The sequence below is a fragment of the Gouania willdenowi genome, unplaced genomic scaffold (genome assembly GCF_900634775.1).
Source record: "Gouania willdenowi unplaced genomic scaffold, fGouWil2.1 scaffold_375_arrow_ctg1, whole genome shotgun sequence".
NCBI lineage: Eukaryota > Metazoa > Chordata > Actinopteri > Blenniiformes > Gobiesocidae > Gouania > Gouania willdenowi.
The window spans coordinates 14,937-30,000 of NW_021145136.1; the positions used below are offsets into that span (position 1 = coordinate 14,937).

At 36.7% G+C, this 15,064-nt stretch overlaps 3 protein-coding genes across 5 annotated transcripts in view; all 3 read left to right on the forward strand.

The window, feature by feature from the left end:
- The first annotated feature begins 1,078 nt into the window (after nt 1–1,078).
- LOC114460021 (uncharacterized) lies at nt 1,079–4,870 on the forward strand. The gene is made up of 2 exons (XM_028442064.1): nt 1,079–1,290; nt 2,739–4,870. Exon 2 carries the CDS (start codon nt 3,794–3,796, stop codon nt 4,868–4,870), a length of 1,077 nt encoding a protein of 358 aa, XP_028297865.1. The 5' UTR covers nt 1,079–1,290; nt 2,739–3,793.
- Nucleotides 4,871–8,270: 3,400 nt separating this feature from the next.
- On the forward strand, nt 8,271–14,915 carry LOC114460020 (transcription factor 7-like). 3 transcript variants are annotated; one of them, XM_028442061.1, is made up of 10 exons: nt 8,271–8,485; nt 8,581–8,711; nt 10,695–10,814; nt 11,587–11,779; nt 12,908–12,960; nt 13,062–13,127; nt 13,264–13,411; nt 13,511–13,618; nt 13,727–13,822; nt 14,778–14,915. In XM_028442061.1, exons 1-9 carry the CDS (start codon nt 8,468–8,470, stop codon nt 13,784–13,786), a joined length of 897 nt encoding a protein of 298 aa, XP_028297862.1. In that variant the 5' UTR covers nt 8,271–8,467; the 3' UTR covers nt 13,787–13,822; nt 14,778–14,915. The 3 variants fall into 3 exon arrangements, with proteins under 3 accessions (XP_028297862.1, XP_028297863.1, XP_028297864.1); XM_028442062.1 differs by lacking the exon at nt 8,271–8,485 and adding an exon at nt 9,581–9,625 and having other exon boundaries at nt 8,581–8,763; XM_028442063.1 differs by lacking the exons at nt 8,271–8,485; nt 8,581–8,711 and adding an exon at nt 10,513–10,553 and having other exon boundaries at nt 10,662–10,814.
- LOC114460022 (forkhead box protein J1-B-like) overlaps nt 14,670–15,064 on the forward strand; it is a 3,699-nt gene continuing 3,304 nt past the window's right edge. Inside the window, exons 1-2 of the mRNA XM_028442065.1 lie at nt 14,670–14,690; nt 14,778–15,064. The exon at nt 14,778–15,064 is cut by the window's right edge and continues 69 nt beyond it. Coding sequence (XP_028297866.1) covers nt 14,670–14,690; nt 14,778–15,064 — 308 coding nt within the window. The remainder of the gene's footprint in view (nt 14,691–14,777) is intronic.

Genomic DNA, 15,064 nt, shown 5'->3' on the forward strand with positions numbered 1-15,064 from the left:
GCGCGGGTTTTGTTGCTAACACTAGCCAGCTAATGCTACGTGGCTCGGCTAACAGCAATAATAAATGTGGGGGGAAAAACACTTACCCTCCAACACTGAACGTATGGAGGCATCCAACCCGTCCATTCTGATCTTCAATTTGGCTCCACGTGTCAACACAGCCACTACAACAATTTTCAAAGTTAAAATATGCTAACACTAAGCTACCACGAAGCTAACGTGAGCCTTCATGTAGGCCACGCAGATTTCAAATGAACGTGCAATCTTGATGTGTTTGACAGTACAGGCTATACGTATGCAAATCATAGCTTTATTTATGATTAATGTAGGATACTAACCATTGAAGTAATACTAACCTTGGTGGTTTGTCGCTTCAACCGAAATCACACAGCGTTTTTCCTCTCCAGGTTCGGGTTCAATGCTAAACACGCAGACCCCACTGCGCACACTCAAAGTTTCTGGCGGTATCGCGCATGCGCACACAAGTTAGAACGCGGCTGAGAGAATGGCGTCGTGGAGGTGCATGATTTGTCTAATCTTTGTTGCTTTGACGCTTAAGGTGCTTCTTAGTCACATCAATGTAGCACATGGTCGCTGTCAGGAGTTTTGGGTTCATTGTGGAATCGATGAATGCGAGCAGGAATTCAGAGTTTTCAACTCCTTTTTTCGCCACATCAAACGGACGCACCCAGCGTATCTGAAACACGGAGTCCCGCCAAGTGGATGGAGAACAACACCAACATCGCGCTCGTTGGGAGTGTCGATTTTTTCCAATTCCACAGCTATCATCACTCCAGCAACAACCAACTCAGTGGAATTAGCACCGGGTTCATCGCGGGCTGAAACGCCACAGGTCCAAGTCCTTGTTCCAGTAAGTTCCAAACATTTTTATAATGTGTTTTGACTCCTAAAGACAGCGATCTAATTCTCACAAATCACATGTAAAATGACAATACCTTTTAACAATATCTATCCTGGTTAAATAAAGGTCAATAACAAAAAAAAAAATAACATGCACTGTCCTGATGAAATAAACCAATAACGAATAATAATTAAAAAAAAAAATGGATTTAATGTATTGCATCATTTAGGATTTCACATTTACATAAGCTAACCTTCCAAATGCAACTGTTTCAGTACTTCCAGTTTTAAATATTTCTTTTAAAAATAATATGTTTTTGTTTTATGAAGGATGAAGCTGATGCAGTATCATCCACCACCACCCTCAATGTCACCAGATCTGCTGCAGCTCTTGCTCTCAGTGTCCGTGAACAGTGCCACTTGTCACAAGTAAGTTTGTAGATGATTATGTGACTTTAATTTGACTTGGCTATCATAAATGATTGAAAGAATTAACAGTAAATCACAGGGTTGCCAGATGTACACTACGATTTGTACAATAAAAAGCCCTAAATGTAGGATAATTTCAGAGCTTTTTCATATTGTCCTGAAAAACTGAGAACGAAACAAAGTAAGGGGCAGATGGGAAAGTACCTGCGCCTGTGTTGTAGTTAGGGGTGGTGATGATTTGAGCCATATTTTGCGCAGGTGCTACAGCACTAGGGATGTAACGATTCACTCAACTCCCGATACGATTCGATTCACGATACTGGGTTCACGATACGATTCTCTCACGATTTATTTTACAAAATGGGACTGTAGACTAATTTTTTTTTTGGGGAAAAAACTAGAAAATGCTGTACTATTTTCCTTTTATTTTTCATTGTCAAAAGAATTCCTTGATAAACTATTCAAAACAATGCAATTTAACTAAAAATAAATCTTGAATGAAATAAATGAAGGAATAATACAAATGAAAATGAAGCCTATTAATTTAAATTCTGGTTCTATAATAAACAATGCAAAACTGCATAATGGTTATTTTTCTTTTTAAAAGTGAAACTGAAAATGTATTTTGTGCCTTAACAATTGGACTTTAAAAAAAAAAAAAACCGTCATTGCACTGATTTACGTCATATTTGTTTGGACCAGCAGAGGGCGCTGGTAACCCAGTGGTTGGTTGCCATGCAGATATCTTGCAGTGAAGAAGAGAAGCTATGCTAGCAGACAGAACTAATAGAAAAATGTGATTTTACAGATATTCAAGTAATATTACAGATATTCTTTCGGTGCTAAAGGGGCAATGAATCATTTATTAACATATTTAAGAGTAGAAGGCGGCCAGAAAGAAAGTATTAGCAGACTCCGCCCGCCGCCTACACTTGTGGAGGCGGCGGGCTGGTTAAAAAAAGTACTGCGATTCAATTTTCAAAAAATCGATATCAACCGTGATACCTATGAATCGATTTTTAACTGCCTTACGATTAATCGTTACATCCCTATACAGCACTATTGGCATCTTTATAGTGTATAAGGATTTTGAGAATCTGGCAACCCTGGTAAATCCTAATAATGTTCTAAAATTGCTAATGATGATCACTTAAATGTCCAAATCCTTTAATATCAGTTACAAACTTTACACTGTAATGTAAACTCTAAATAATTTAACTATAGTGATATACAGTTTTAAATTGGATGGAGTACATGCTCATCTTATGTGCCTATCAAAATGCCTATCCATTAAAAAGGAATAAAAGCAGACTTGTTTGCAATTTTATCCAATTAAAAAACACCTCTCATATTTAAAAAAAAAAAAAAAAAAAGCTTAATTGATGAATAGTTCTTAAGTTGAAATTGTTAATGCCGTAGAAAATAATCTGTTCAATTTGTTTTTACAGAGAACAGTAAACAGCATCATCTCGGAGGTTCAACAGTATCAAGCTGTTCTCATCAATGCGCTCAAGGAAAGAATGAGGAGAGTCTTTGAGGAGCACCCTGAGAGAAGCCCTCAACTTCAAGATGAAGCGTTGTCCGTACTGGATACTTTTGTGGATCCTTTCTCGGCCAACGCATATGGACAAAACAAGACTTACCGTGAAATCTTCGATCCAGTGACCCCAGTGGAAGTTGTAGTCTCCCAGAAGATTTGTTGGGTTAAGCGAGGTGGTGCAAGGATTATGTCACTCAAAAACAGCAGTTTTTACTATGTACCTTTGATTCAGAGTCTAAAGCAGTTATTGAGCAATTCCAGAATTTTCACCATGTTGAATAGAATACCGCCAAGAAGCAGAGAAGGATTTTTGTATGACTTTAGTGACGGGGCCCTCTTTGCATCACATCCTTTATTTTCTGAAAGACCAAATTCATTGCAAATTGTGCTCTACACAGATGAAATTGAAATATGTAACCCATTAGGGCCTCATGCATCTGCAAATAAACTGCTGATGTTCTACTATAGTTTAGGCAATATTGATCCAAAATGTAGGTCCATTTGGCTGCTATACGACTCCTTGCAATTGCTAAGTCCAGGGATATTTCACTGTGGGGCGTTGATGTTGTACTGAAAAGACTTCTTCAAGACCTTACTCAACTTTATGATGGTGTGAGGATTGAAACACCAAATGGTGAAACTGATTTGTTTGGTGCTGTAATAGCCTTATGCGGTGACACACTGGCGCAACATGAACTTGCTGGATTTAAAGAAGGTGTTGGATTTGCTTACAGCAAATGCAGACACTGTGAATGCACTTTTGAAGATGTGCAGACCATTTTTGAGGAACATGGATTTGTGGAAAGGACTTTGGAAAATCATATCAGGCAGTGCAATGAAATAGAAAAAGCAAGCACAGACTCACTGAAAGCATCCCTTAAAACCACGTATGGGATTAAGAGGAGAAGTTGTTTAATTGATATTCCTGCATTTGACCTAATTAAGCAAACTCCACAGGACATCATGCATGTTGTTTTCGAAGGTGTCGCTCCTATGGAGATTAAGCTGGTATTAAAACACCTTATTCTGTCAGGGGAGTTGGAATTAGATCATTTCAATTCAGCCATTAAGAATTTTCCATTTTCGCCTATTGACATACGAGACAAACCTTGTCCTATTACTTTGAGCACTCTAGCAGCTAATGACAACAGACTGAAACAGTCTTGTGGGCAAATGTTAATACTTTTAAAAATCTTGCCCTTTCTTTTGGATGGTGTGGACAATGAATGTACTCAATTCATTATCAAGTTAATTCAAATTGTTCAGCTTGTTCTAGCCCCAACAATTTCTTTAAAAACTGTATTACGGCTTAAAGAAATGATTACACAACACCTGTATCAGTTCAAGCAGCTTTTTCCTGAAAGCAACATAATACCCAAGCAGCATTACTTGTTACACCTTCCTAGTCAAATAGCATCTCTTGGTCCATTAATAAGAACCATGTGCATGCGATTTGAGGCTAAACACCACTATTTTAAACAGTGGGCTTCAAAGCTGAATTTTAGAAATGTTTGTAAATCCCTAGTCAATCACAACCAGTTTCTTGAATCTTGTCAAAATGAAATGGGTATTGAACATCCACTTTTTGCAAATGAGAGAGTGTCCGGGCCAGTGTCCACTGTCACAAATACTGAATATGTTAAGAACAAAGTTAGAGATTTTTTAGGACTAGAAATCCTGCAATCTGTTGTGAAAGGAAAATGGTATGTTCTCAGTGGTAATAAGTACATTAGTGAGAAGTCTATGATCATTATAGATCTGATTGATACCTTGCCAGTGTTTGGACTGATAAAGAACATCTTCTTGATTGATTCATCTGTTATTGCTTTTGAGTATCAGCGCTATGAAACCATAAAATGGGATGAAAACCTGTTGGTATATGAGGTTGCAGTGCCTGCTCTGGCCCAGGCTACAGAATTAGTGCATGAGCTCATAGATCATACTTCATATTTTTCAATTAGTTTCAGAGAAAGTGTCTTTGTGCCAATAAAATATATCCTTTGTGACATTATTGGCCAGCAAAATCAGCCTGAGGTTTAGTCATTTACTACCTGTTCTTCAAATGTGGCTTTATCTTTAATTAAAGATTATTGGTTGTTCGACATTGGTTACAAATAACACTATTTAATTGCTGGGTTGCAGGTGATATCACAGCGTTCTAAAGCCCAATACTTAATAATTAGGCCATTGTTCATATATGCTGGAAGAGAGGACTTTGAACTTCATTTCCTGTACTAATGGTCAATAAACTTCTTTCAGACATTTAAACTTCATTTCGACTCCTGCCTTATTATCCTACACTCAGACTTTTTTAAAATACTAACAAATCAAATATGTATACTTTAAGTCATGAGACACTTGACTAAATCATGCACATCAGGGCCAACCATATGAAAATGATATATTTCAAATTGTCATTTTAGGTTTCTCCTGACTGACTGCCATTCTAAAATAAATTTAGTGCCTAACACTCATTTTGAGTTCTTGAATCAAGGTTTTTTTTAATGTTCCAAATTCTTTAATCAAGATTTTCTATGTTAAAATGAACAATATCTTATTTTGACTCCTTAAAATACTGATTTAAGATTTCTGAACTAAATGAGACAAATAATAATGGTTTGTGCTAATAATAAGACTAAAATGCAAAGTTGATGGCTTAAAATAAGTGAATAACTCTAAGAATTAGTGAAATAATCTAGCATGGCTAAAAAATAAGATTTTGAATCTTGTCAAGTTGCTGGGAATTTGCAGTGCAGAAGGTGTGTTCTCCCTAAACTCATTTAGGGGCATGCCTACAACAGAGCAGGGAGCAAAGCGCTGCTCTGAGGAATCTTTAGGTGATGAAATAAGAGCCAGTGTGTCTCAGAAGATTGTGGACATTCTATAATGTCTTTATGCCAAGCACTAATTCAACAGGGAATGACACCTGGGATTCCTGTGAGCTAGATACATGTCACCCAGCAAATTTACATTAAAGGTCCCATGTCATGCTATTTTTCACCCATCTCCATTTGTTCTAAGAACCCCAAAAACATAGTATTTGAGGTTTATTTTCCCAAATTCGCCGGTTTTCCAGAGTTTTAGCCTCTGAAAAGTCACTTTTTGAGCAACTCTACACAAACAGGCTGATTTGCGTCCTGCTTATGCATATTCATGAGTGGGCGTGTCTATAGACGGGACAGTGACTTCCTCCTCCCCGCACGGTGACGTAGGACCAGAGGACGGACCCCCTCCTCCCACCCACTCCGTAGCCGAGCTCATGCTGCTTTATAAACACGAGACAGAACGTAGGGGCGGGGCGTTCACTGGTACATACATAAACTGTAGAAAATACATACATAGCACTGCGCGAAGGACGCTCAAACGCTCACCTTCGTGGGCGTGTCTGTTTACTTGTCAATCACGGCAGAGAGCTTCCTGGAGGCGTCAAATTCGTCATCAAAGTGGGAACGAGTCATCAAATTCGAGCAAGGTGTTGGGGTCGCCCTGCAGTAAGAAAGGAGATAATCACCCTCTAACTAACGATTTAGGGAATCAATGAAAAAAAACACTTTGGGCATGTGTATGAAGCCCAAATAGCACTTTTATGATGTTTAAAGCACAGAAAAGTTGATTTAGCGTAACATGGGCATTTTGGGAGCCCAAGGCAAACTTTTGTTAATGGACCCTCCCACTTAGATATGATCATGAAATATTTGGCAGAGGTCAAGCCACATTTAGTATGCTCATTTGTTTGGTTATATATATATATATTTTTTTTTTTACAACACTTTGTCTCCATCCCAACCAACACATTTAAACTTGTGTTTGTGTGCGTGCCTGCATTACCCATTTCATGTAAAGGTTCTGTTTACACTGCAATGTTTTGCTTCTGTTTCCCAAACACGTTTGAACCCTACTAAAGCTGATCTCTCTTTAAGCTTGAACCCATTGCTGCCCGACACTATTCAAATCTGTGCGCAAATCTAACGCATGCAGCTGAGAGAGCTGCTCTCTACATATGTAACACATACAGCTACAGAACGAGTCATTTATGCATTTTTTAACATAATTTAATTAGGTACCAGAGGACAGCCATCCATTCACCTATTCTGCAAACATTTTTGCGGCTTTCTCGCACTAATCCAAGCACATCACTTGAGCGTTCATTGGTTACCCCAAGAATGTGGTTCCCTCTGACAATACAAAAACATACTGTCAGGATAACTAGAGTCCCTATGTTGCCTGTAATGAATGGGAGTGTGAGTGTTGTCCGTTTCTCTGTGTCTGGTTGGTAGCCATGTGAAGGACTGGCGCTTTGTAAGGTGTACCTACGCCCAGCATAGAGCCCGATGACAGCTGGAGAAATGAGCAAGCTGTTCAGAAAATGGATGGATGGTGACCTGAGAAGTATAATACGGGCCGGCGCACACTCGCACTCTACGAGGTCCGAATGCGCGCTCACCCACCTCCTTCCCTCGTTGCCTTAAAACACTTGACCCGTGGAAAAAGAAGAAAATGAACTTTAAACTTACATGTTCCTCCTCCATGCGGGAAAGGCACTCCTCAGGCACACCTCGTTTGCGCAGGAACCGCAACAGTGGAGATTCCATGTTTTCTTCCTTCGTTTGCTCTTACTTCCGGTTAAATGTCCACCATCTGGACATTATTATATCACGTTCGTACAATATAAGTATATTGTTCGTACAATATAGTGATCAAAAATATATTTTCAACTGTGGCAGATCTACGCTTCCGTACTAATCCTTATTACATGGTCATTACTAGATTTGTGTCATAAATGGGATTTCTGAGATTGACTAATGTGATGTATTGCTGCCTCACAGTGAGAAGGTTGTGAGTTTGAGTCCAGGTTGTGTTTGTATTTCTTCCTGAGTGTGTACAGGGTTTTTATTCAAGTGCTATGGTTTCCATCCACTGTGCGGAAACACTAATTTTCCTTTTATTTTATCCGGTTCAATTTTATTTTATTTTTACAACGCCAAATGCAATGTCCTCTCATGGCACTCATCATAAAATATAAAGTCAGAGTATCTAATGTGTGTGCGTAAAGTAAAAAAACCAAAAAGTATAAATGCACCTTTAACTAGTCTACATTTACATTTGTTTAAATGTTTACATTTTACATTTCAAATTCAAACTTTGTCCTGATGTTAACTCAGCATTTACATGCTTGTACATTTGCAAACCCTATTTTGCAGCCTGGTGACTTTCTCACTTTTTTCACTCTGATTGCTATTTTTTTAATCACAAATTTCATGTTAAAATCATAAATGATAGTTCTTTTAGTCTTTATATATCAAATTACTAAGTAATTAAATTATTAAGTAATTTCTAGCAATACATTTTTGGGTTTATCAGACCTGTTCACATGACACAGTTTGGTGACATGTCTCATCTCTGTTTTTGTTTTCTTCGAGGCAGGTATCTGGACAATCAACTTGTAAATGATGGATGTGATTATGCGTCGCTGTCCATATTTGGCTTGTGCACCCCAGGCCTTCTTCCAGCAGTCCAGAAAAGTTCTGGTCGGGTATGCCCAGCGATGCCCAATCATGATGGAACTGGCTGCAAAACCCATGGCCCCTACGATGGCACGGGCCCTCTGCTCCTCCTCTTCTTACAAGGTTCCAGAGAATGCGTCTGTCAATAAAGGTGAGTGTGAAGAAATAGCATTTTGTTCTATGTCATGGGCAGAAAAAAATATCCCTTAAGTTCTCATCATAACATTTTACTTTGCACACCTGTAGCACCTATGGAGGAGGCAATCTCTGAGCTGCCTTCTGGTCATCCAATGCCACCATCAGGGCAGGCACTTGCTTCCAAATGCCCTTTCCTGGCTGCTGAGATGGGCCAGAACAACAGCAGTGTTGTCCGTCAGGTGGGCATGGAATTTGAAGAGCATGTGGAGGAAGTCCGCACTGTCCAGAAAGGTCTGTTTGATTGCTGATGGAGTGGATTGGCACATTAACATTTGTATTTTTCCCACTTATATTTGTTTATTTGTATTAAAATTTAAACTTTTTTATTTTATCACGTTTATTCATTTATTCAGTCATATTTGGTTTTCCATGTAATTTGACACATTCATGTATACAATAAATAATAATGTACAGGCCTAAAACTGAAGTAAATATTCAGTCATTTCATTAAGTCATACAAGCATTTAGCTTCTACACAAGTGACGTCAGCATGCGCAACCTTTGTAATCATTTATATTGTAAAAAGTGTTCATTAAGGTTGTTTTAAAATTCAGAATATAAAATTCAGTTTTACATTCTAGGCTTAATTGTTCATCATCTGACCTCCAAAAGAAAGTAGCCAAAAATTGTCATTACAGTGTAAACTTCTTTAAAGGATTTAATAATTTACATTTCGGTGCATCCATAATATTTATATTTATTTACTTCCTTTATCCTTTATGCAGGTTTTCTCTGAGAGAAGTGCATAATATGTAGTATGTATTTATCTTTTAGACAGCAGGTGTGATTTATGTTTGATTGAAAATTAGATTATTAATGTGATTTTAGTTATTCATCATCATCATCTTTTATTTCAGATTCAGGAGTACATTTTAAAAATCATGGTAATGTGAAATTAATTATAGAGAAAATTATTGTAAAATCACAATTCTTTCTCAAGAAATAATCATACCAAGATCAAAATGAATGTTTTTTTTAAATTATTATCAAAAAAAAAAAAAAAACATGAAGGCAAATTAGAAGATGTTTTATTTCATTTTTTTTACAGGATCATGCTTGTGGATGTGCAAACGGTGTAAATGGTTCACATCAGGTATTGATTCTTTCCGTGTTTTTGGCCCAATTTAGTCATTGTGTATATTGTAGGACTTGCTGTATTCTGTGTTTGGTTATTGCATGGTGACTGTACAAAACCTGAAATTCACTTTTTGCCACAAATGCTCCATAGGCAAGTGTTTGGTTATGATTTTGTGTACATGTGGGCACTTTTTGCAGACATAATCCATATAATATCGAGCCAAATCAAAGCCTCTACTTGTAAACTTTTTTGTAGGTAGTTTTAATGCTGATGTTATGAATAAATGGAACAAATCTATAACTGTACCTGCTATTCTTCTGCCCATATTTATTTTTTATTTTACTTTAATTCTTGTTCTATTCTATATCATTCTATCATGTCGTTTGCACATTGTGTTTTTTTTATTTTAAGATATGTGTTGCTGAATAGTAAAACCAAACAGGAACGTAGAAAGTTCCTTCTACTGAAACTTTTAGATTTTATTTTAACTTTTGATTGTAGTGTTTTGCAGATTATGGATTTTGCACCATTTTTTTTATTGTTCCCTCGAGACATTTGCACTATATCTGTAAGTATTATATTGTATTATAGTGCATTATTCTACATTTCAAAATAGGTTATATATATATATATATATATATATATATATATATATATATATATATATATATATATATATATATATATATATCCCGATGATGTGTTGTTTTGCATGATTGCATTGTTTTGTCTTGATATTTAAAATAAATAATAATGTGTACACACTGTGTATTGACTTAAGAAAAAGAAGAAAAAAAAAAAAAAAAAAACTTGACCTATTTTTATTCTTTTTTTTTTTTTTTTTAATTTTATTTTATTTTTATTCATGCATGGCCTAAAGCTGGCCCTGCTCTGGGGTCACCAGAAATGTGTGATATCAGAATGGGGATACAACCCAATAAAGGTTGGGAACCACTACGTCATCCACACGAGACAAAAACAAATACGTTACTTTAAAAAAAAAAAAGAGCATTATTTAAATTCACGTTTTCCATCTCTCACCCTATATAAGCGGTTAGAAAGAAAACAAACTGTTTTCCAGCAGTTGTATCTGCAGTGCGCTGTGCAGTCTGCAAGGAAAACTCTGTCAGGAATCGTCAGCGACCCTTTCTCGACATTATCAACAAGGAATTCACATATTAACAACCCCTGCTCTCAAAATGAGGTAAGTAGAAGTTTTATTAGGCTTTATTTGACCGGAAAGTAGTTCCTACTATATTCCACCAGGCGGCAGCATAGTACATGTGGAGGTCATTTATCACAACGTATGATAATAATAGCAACATAATTACAGATATAACTACTAATTCACATGATATACAGCTGATAGCAGTGTGGGACACCACTATTTACACAAAAATGACTTATTTTTAATGATGTTCTAACACTTTTTTGTAACCGTTGTATTTTTATTTAAATTTTTTGGCTAAGTATGTTATAGAAGAGCAATTTTCAAGTGTTTTGTGCGACCTCTAACTATTATTTCATTTGCATAAAATTGGAATTCAAATAATTTCGCAAGATATGGGTCATTTTGTGTGGTTTTGGAGTCATTATGTGTGTTTTTGTTATTTTTTGGGGGGTTCTTATTGTAATATTGTGTAATGTTCTGTCTTTTTCTGCATTTTTGTCATGTATTGTATGTATTGTTGTTGATTTGTGTGTTTTTGGGGTCACTTTCTGTATCTTTATTGTTGTTTTTTGTATTTTCCTGTCATTTTGTGTCACTTTGTTGACAGTTTGTGTGTCTTTGTAGCTATTCTATAATGTTTTTGTTGTTTCCAGAGTCATTTTGTTCATTTAAGTAGTTGTTGTGTCTTTAAGTCATTTTTGATTATTTTTCTTGGGCATTTTATTGTTGATTTGTGTTTTGGTAGTTATTTTGTGTATTGTGTGTGTGTATCTTATTTATTCTTGTTTATTTCGTTGTATCACAGGACACCATTATCCATGGTGATGGAACCTTTGGTGAAGGAGGAGGAGGAGGAGTTGAAGCATCTCCTACCTGAGATCACCGATATTGTGCAGGTCTATCCAGAGGTTGCAGGACTGGTGCACTGGGCGACTTACCCTGTGACATCATCTACTCATGTTTGTAGATGTCCTCCTCCACCATTAACAGACCTCAAAGTAAGAATCACTGAAACACATGGTGCCAATGTGGGCAACATCACAGCATACATTTGTTCATCCATTAAGAACAGACAGGCCCTTCCTCGTGCTTCTATATGACTCTGTTGTTGTTAGAAGCACAGTTTTTAATAGATTTATTTAGGTCTTTTTATCCAGTTCTTATGTGGCATTGGAATATCACTCAGTTTGTTTTCTTTGACAGACCCTAGCAGTAGTTTTTTGGTGTATGGTTGATACCATGGCTGGGGTAAAATATAATTGTAATCACATAATTGATAATTATTTACAATTATGAAATAATTAAAATTGTATTTGTATTTGGGGGGAAAAAAACTGTAGTTGTAATCATAATAAAGTTGTAACTGAGTTCAGATAATTGACTTTGTAATTAATAGTAATTGGAATGGAAATTCTCGAAAAACGGTCAGTAGCAAGCCACAAAAATGTAAAAATCTGGAAATTTTTTCCTGATTTAAGGCTATCATAAGAACCTAACAACTAGTTCAAGTTTGATGAACTCACTTAAACTGGAGTTAGAATCCAGTAAGGTGTAAAAAATAAAATAAATAAATAAATAAAATGTGGAAGAACACCCACTTTCAGAGATATGGCTGTATATAGTAAAGCATAACAATGGAAAAATATGGCCTTTTTTTTACTGTTCAGACAATTTTAATATTTGAAAGAAAAAATAATAATTAAGGGGTATACTGACAGAAAAGAGGCTCAGACGCCCACACCAAGAACATGAATATCATTTTTTTTCATTAATTAGGAATTCTAACAAAGTAACCAAGAGATGAAAAACAAATTGGATGATAGATAATAATTTTTAGTGTATTTTATAGCTGATTTAAGATGTGGGAGACAACTGACCCGTTATCATGGTACTAACAGAAAGCTAACATAAGAGGAAGGTCACGTTTTATGAGGTTTATGAGAAATTGACAACGTAATTGTAATTGACTTTCAGAGGGAAAATTATATTTCTAATTTGAATTGTAATTGGAAAAATGCAGGTCATCGTAATCATAATATAGCTGTACTTGAACATTTATTATTGAGGATGTAATTGTAATTGAAAAATGCAACTGGTGTCTAATATTCATGTTTTTGTGTCTCCAGTTTTACAGCAGTCCATTCTTCCCACCTGAGTGTTTTCCTTCTTTTGAAGAACGGTAAGCAAAGCAAACAAACACACCTGATCCATCACAGACGTTGGTCCACATGTTTGTGACATGATTTCTCATCCCGCCTGTTTATGTTTTTATCTTTGTAGAGATGAGTTGGATGAGTTATTGGCTATCATGCCACCAGAGGCCCTGGAACCCGTCCCAGTTCCAAAGTAAGTGTCCTTGAGTTGTTTTAATTGTCTTTTTTCCTGAGTAACTCTAGATCAGAGTGTCTCCCTGCTCTCTCTCTCTACTACTCTCAGCTACTGTTTCCCTGTCCTGCTCACTGTTTGTGTTTTGTTCCTTCAGGAAAAGAAAACACGAGAAGGATAAGGGGACGTATGTAAAGAAACCTCCCAACGCATTTATGCTGTTCTTAAAAAGCGAGAGGAAGACAGTCCAGGAAGAGCTCGGCATTAAGAACAGTGCTGCAGTCAATCGAGTTCTTTCTGAACGCGTAAGTTTGTTTGTTCCTCAATGAATGATCTGTGATCTTCACATTTTTGTCTTTGGTGTGTGTGTGTGTGTGTGACACTTTGTTATTGTTCATCCACAGTGGAAGTCTTTGGCTGAAGACAAAAGGCAGATCTTCCAAGCTGAAGCCCAAGTGGAAGCTCATATACACGCTCTCAATAACCCAGGCTGGAGCAACAAAGTGAATTACGTAAGTCTACTGCGCAGAAATGTTTACCCATCAACCTTAGAAGTGATGACATCATGACTGTGGAAGTGTTTTATCAGCTGACTAGAATTGTCACGTGTCTGTTTTTAGGGGACAAAGAGTAAGAAATCACGAACCAAAGCTCCACGTCTGCCTCCACCCTCCTACTGATGGGATTGTATAACAAACATTACTAACATACTAACGGTAAGTATCTTTACTCAAAACATCACTTCATTTTATGTTGATTTTATTTCAAAATAGATTTTCCACAAATGTGAAATCAAGTCACCAGTTACCACTGCTCCTCAGGGATGGGTTAAATGCAGAGGACAAATTCCATGTATGTAACAACATTACATGACCAATTAAAGGCGAAAGCCCCGATTTAATCTTAATCTTAATCTTTAATCTTAAATTTAATCTTTAATCTTAATCTTATAAAACAAGAATAATGTGTATCTAAACTGATGTGCAGACACAGACACACTCTGAACACAGGTTTAATCTCAGATGTGTTTTAGTCTAAAACACGTGTCAAACTAAACTTTAGAGCATCCAATTCATCCCCTTGGAAAAAAAGAAATTGATATCTCATCTTCTCCAAATATTTCAAAGAAACTCTAGTCTTTTCATGCTTAGATCACATGACGGAAGTCATTTTTAATTGCAAATTGAGAACTCACAGTTTTTCTCAAACTGTGCAATTTTCATTAAATTATTTCACAAGGGTTCCCTGAATTAAATTAAAGTTTTGTCACAATATAAGAGAATAACCTGCCGGGAATAATATCCCTCACTTATGGCTTGGATATTGTCGATACCTTAATCAATACTAATGATAATCAATCAATGCTCTAAAACAAAAATGAGGTGTACCTTAATGTGATGTGCAGACACAGACACACTCTCGGAGAACAAGTTTAATCTCAGATGTGTTTAATGTCCCAGTCTAAGAGTATTGAGGTTTGCATCAGTATAACTTCATTTTGTGTCTGTGCTCTCCATAAATTGTTTGAAATGCACATATCAGCATCTAAGATGACCTTTAACAATGGGAATGACTTTAGTTCATGTTGGATTCTATCATAGAGACTCACCTAGAAACAAGCCTGCAGTAGAATCAGAAGACTCATCAGCTGTTCTCTGTTTTTTTTCCTAGCACCAAGGACAACAACGACATCGGCAGCAACAACAACAACAACAAGGGCAACGTCAGCAGCAACAACGGCGACAACAACAAAAAGAGCAGTGTCAACAGCAAATTCAGCAGCAACTACAGCATCAGCTGCAACAACAAGATCAATGTCAACAACAGTATCAGCAGCAACAAGAAGGGCAATGTCAGCAGCAACAGCAACAGAGGCAGCAGCAACAACAAGATCAATGTCAGGAGCAGCTCTTCCATGAAAGCTTTGACACCGACTCTCCGTCCAGCCCCGCCGCGGG

What these genes read in the sequence shown, in the direction of transcription:
- LOC114460021 (XM_028442064.1), top strand. Translation starts at nt 3,794, where the DNA reads ATGCATGTTGTTTTCGAAGGTGTCGCTCCTATGGAGATTAAGCTGGTA.
- LOC114460020 (XM_028442061.1), top strand. An exon ending in ACAGCAGTGTTGTCCGTCAG is followed by an intron (nt 8,712 to 10,694) that starts GTGGGCATGGAA and finishes GTTTTCCAGCAG; the next exon opens with TTGTATCTGCAGTGCGCTGT. An exon ending in CACCATTAACAGACCTCAAA is followed by an intron (nt 11,780 to 12,907) that starts GTAAGAATCACT and finishes TTGTGTCTCCAG; the next exon opens with TTTTACAGCAGTCCATTCTT.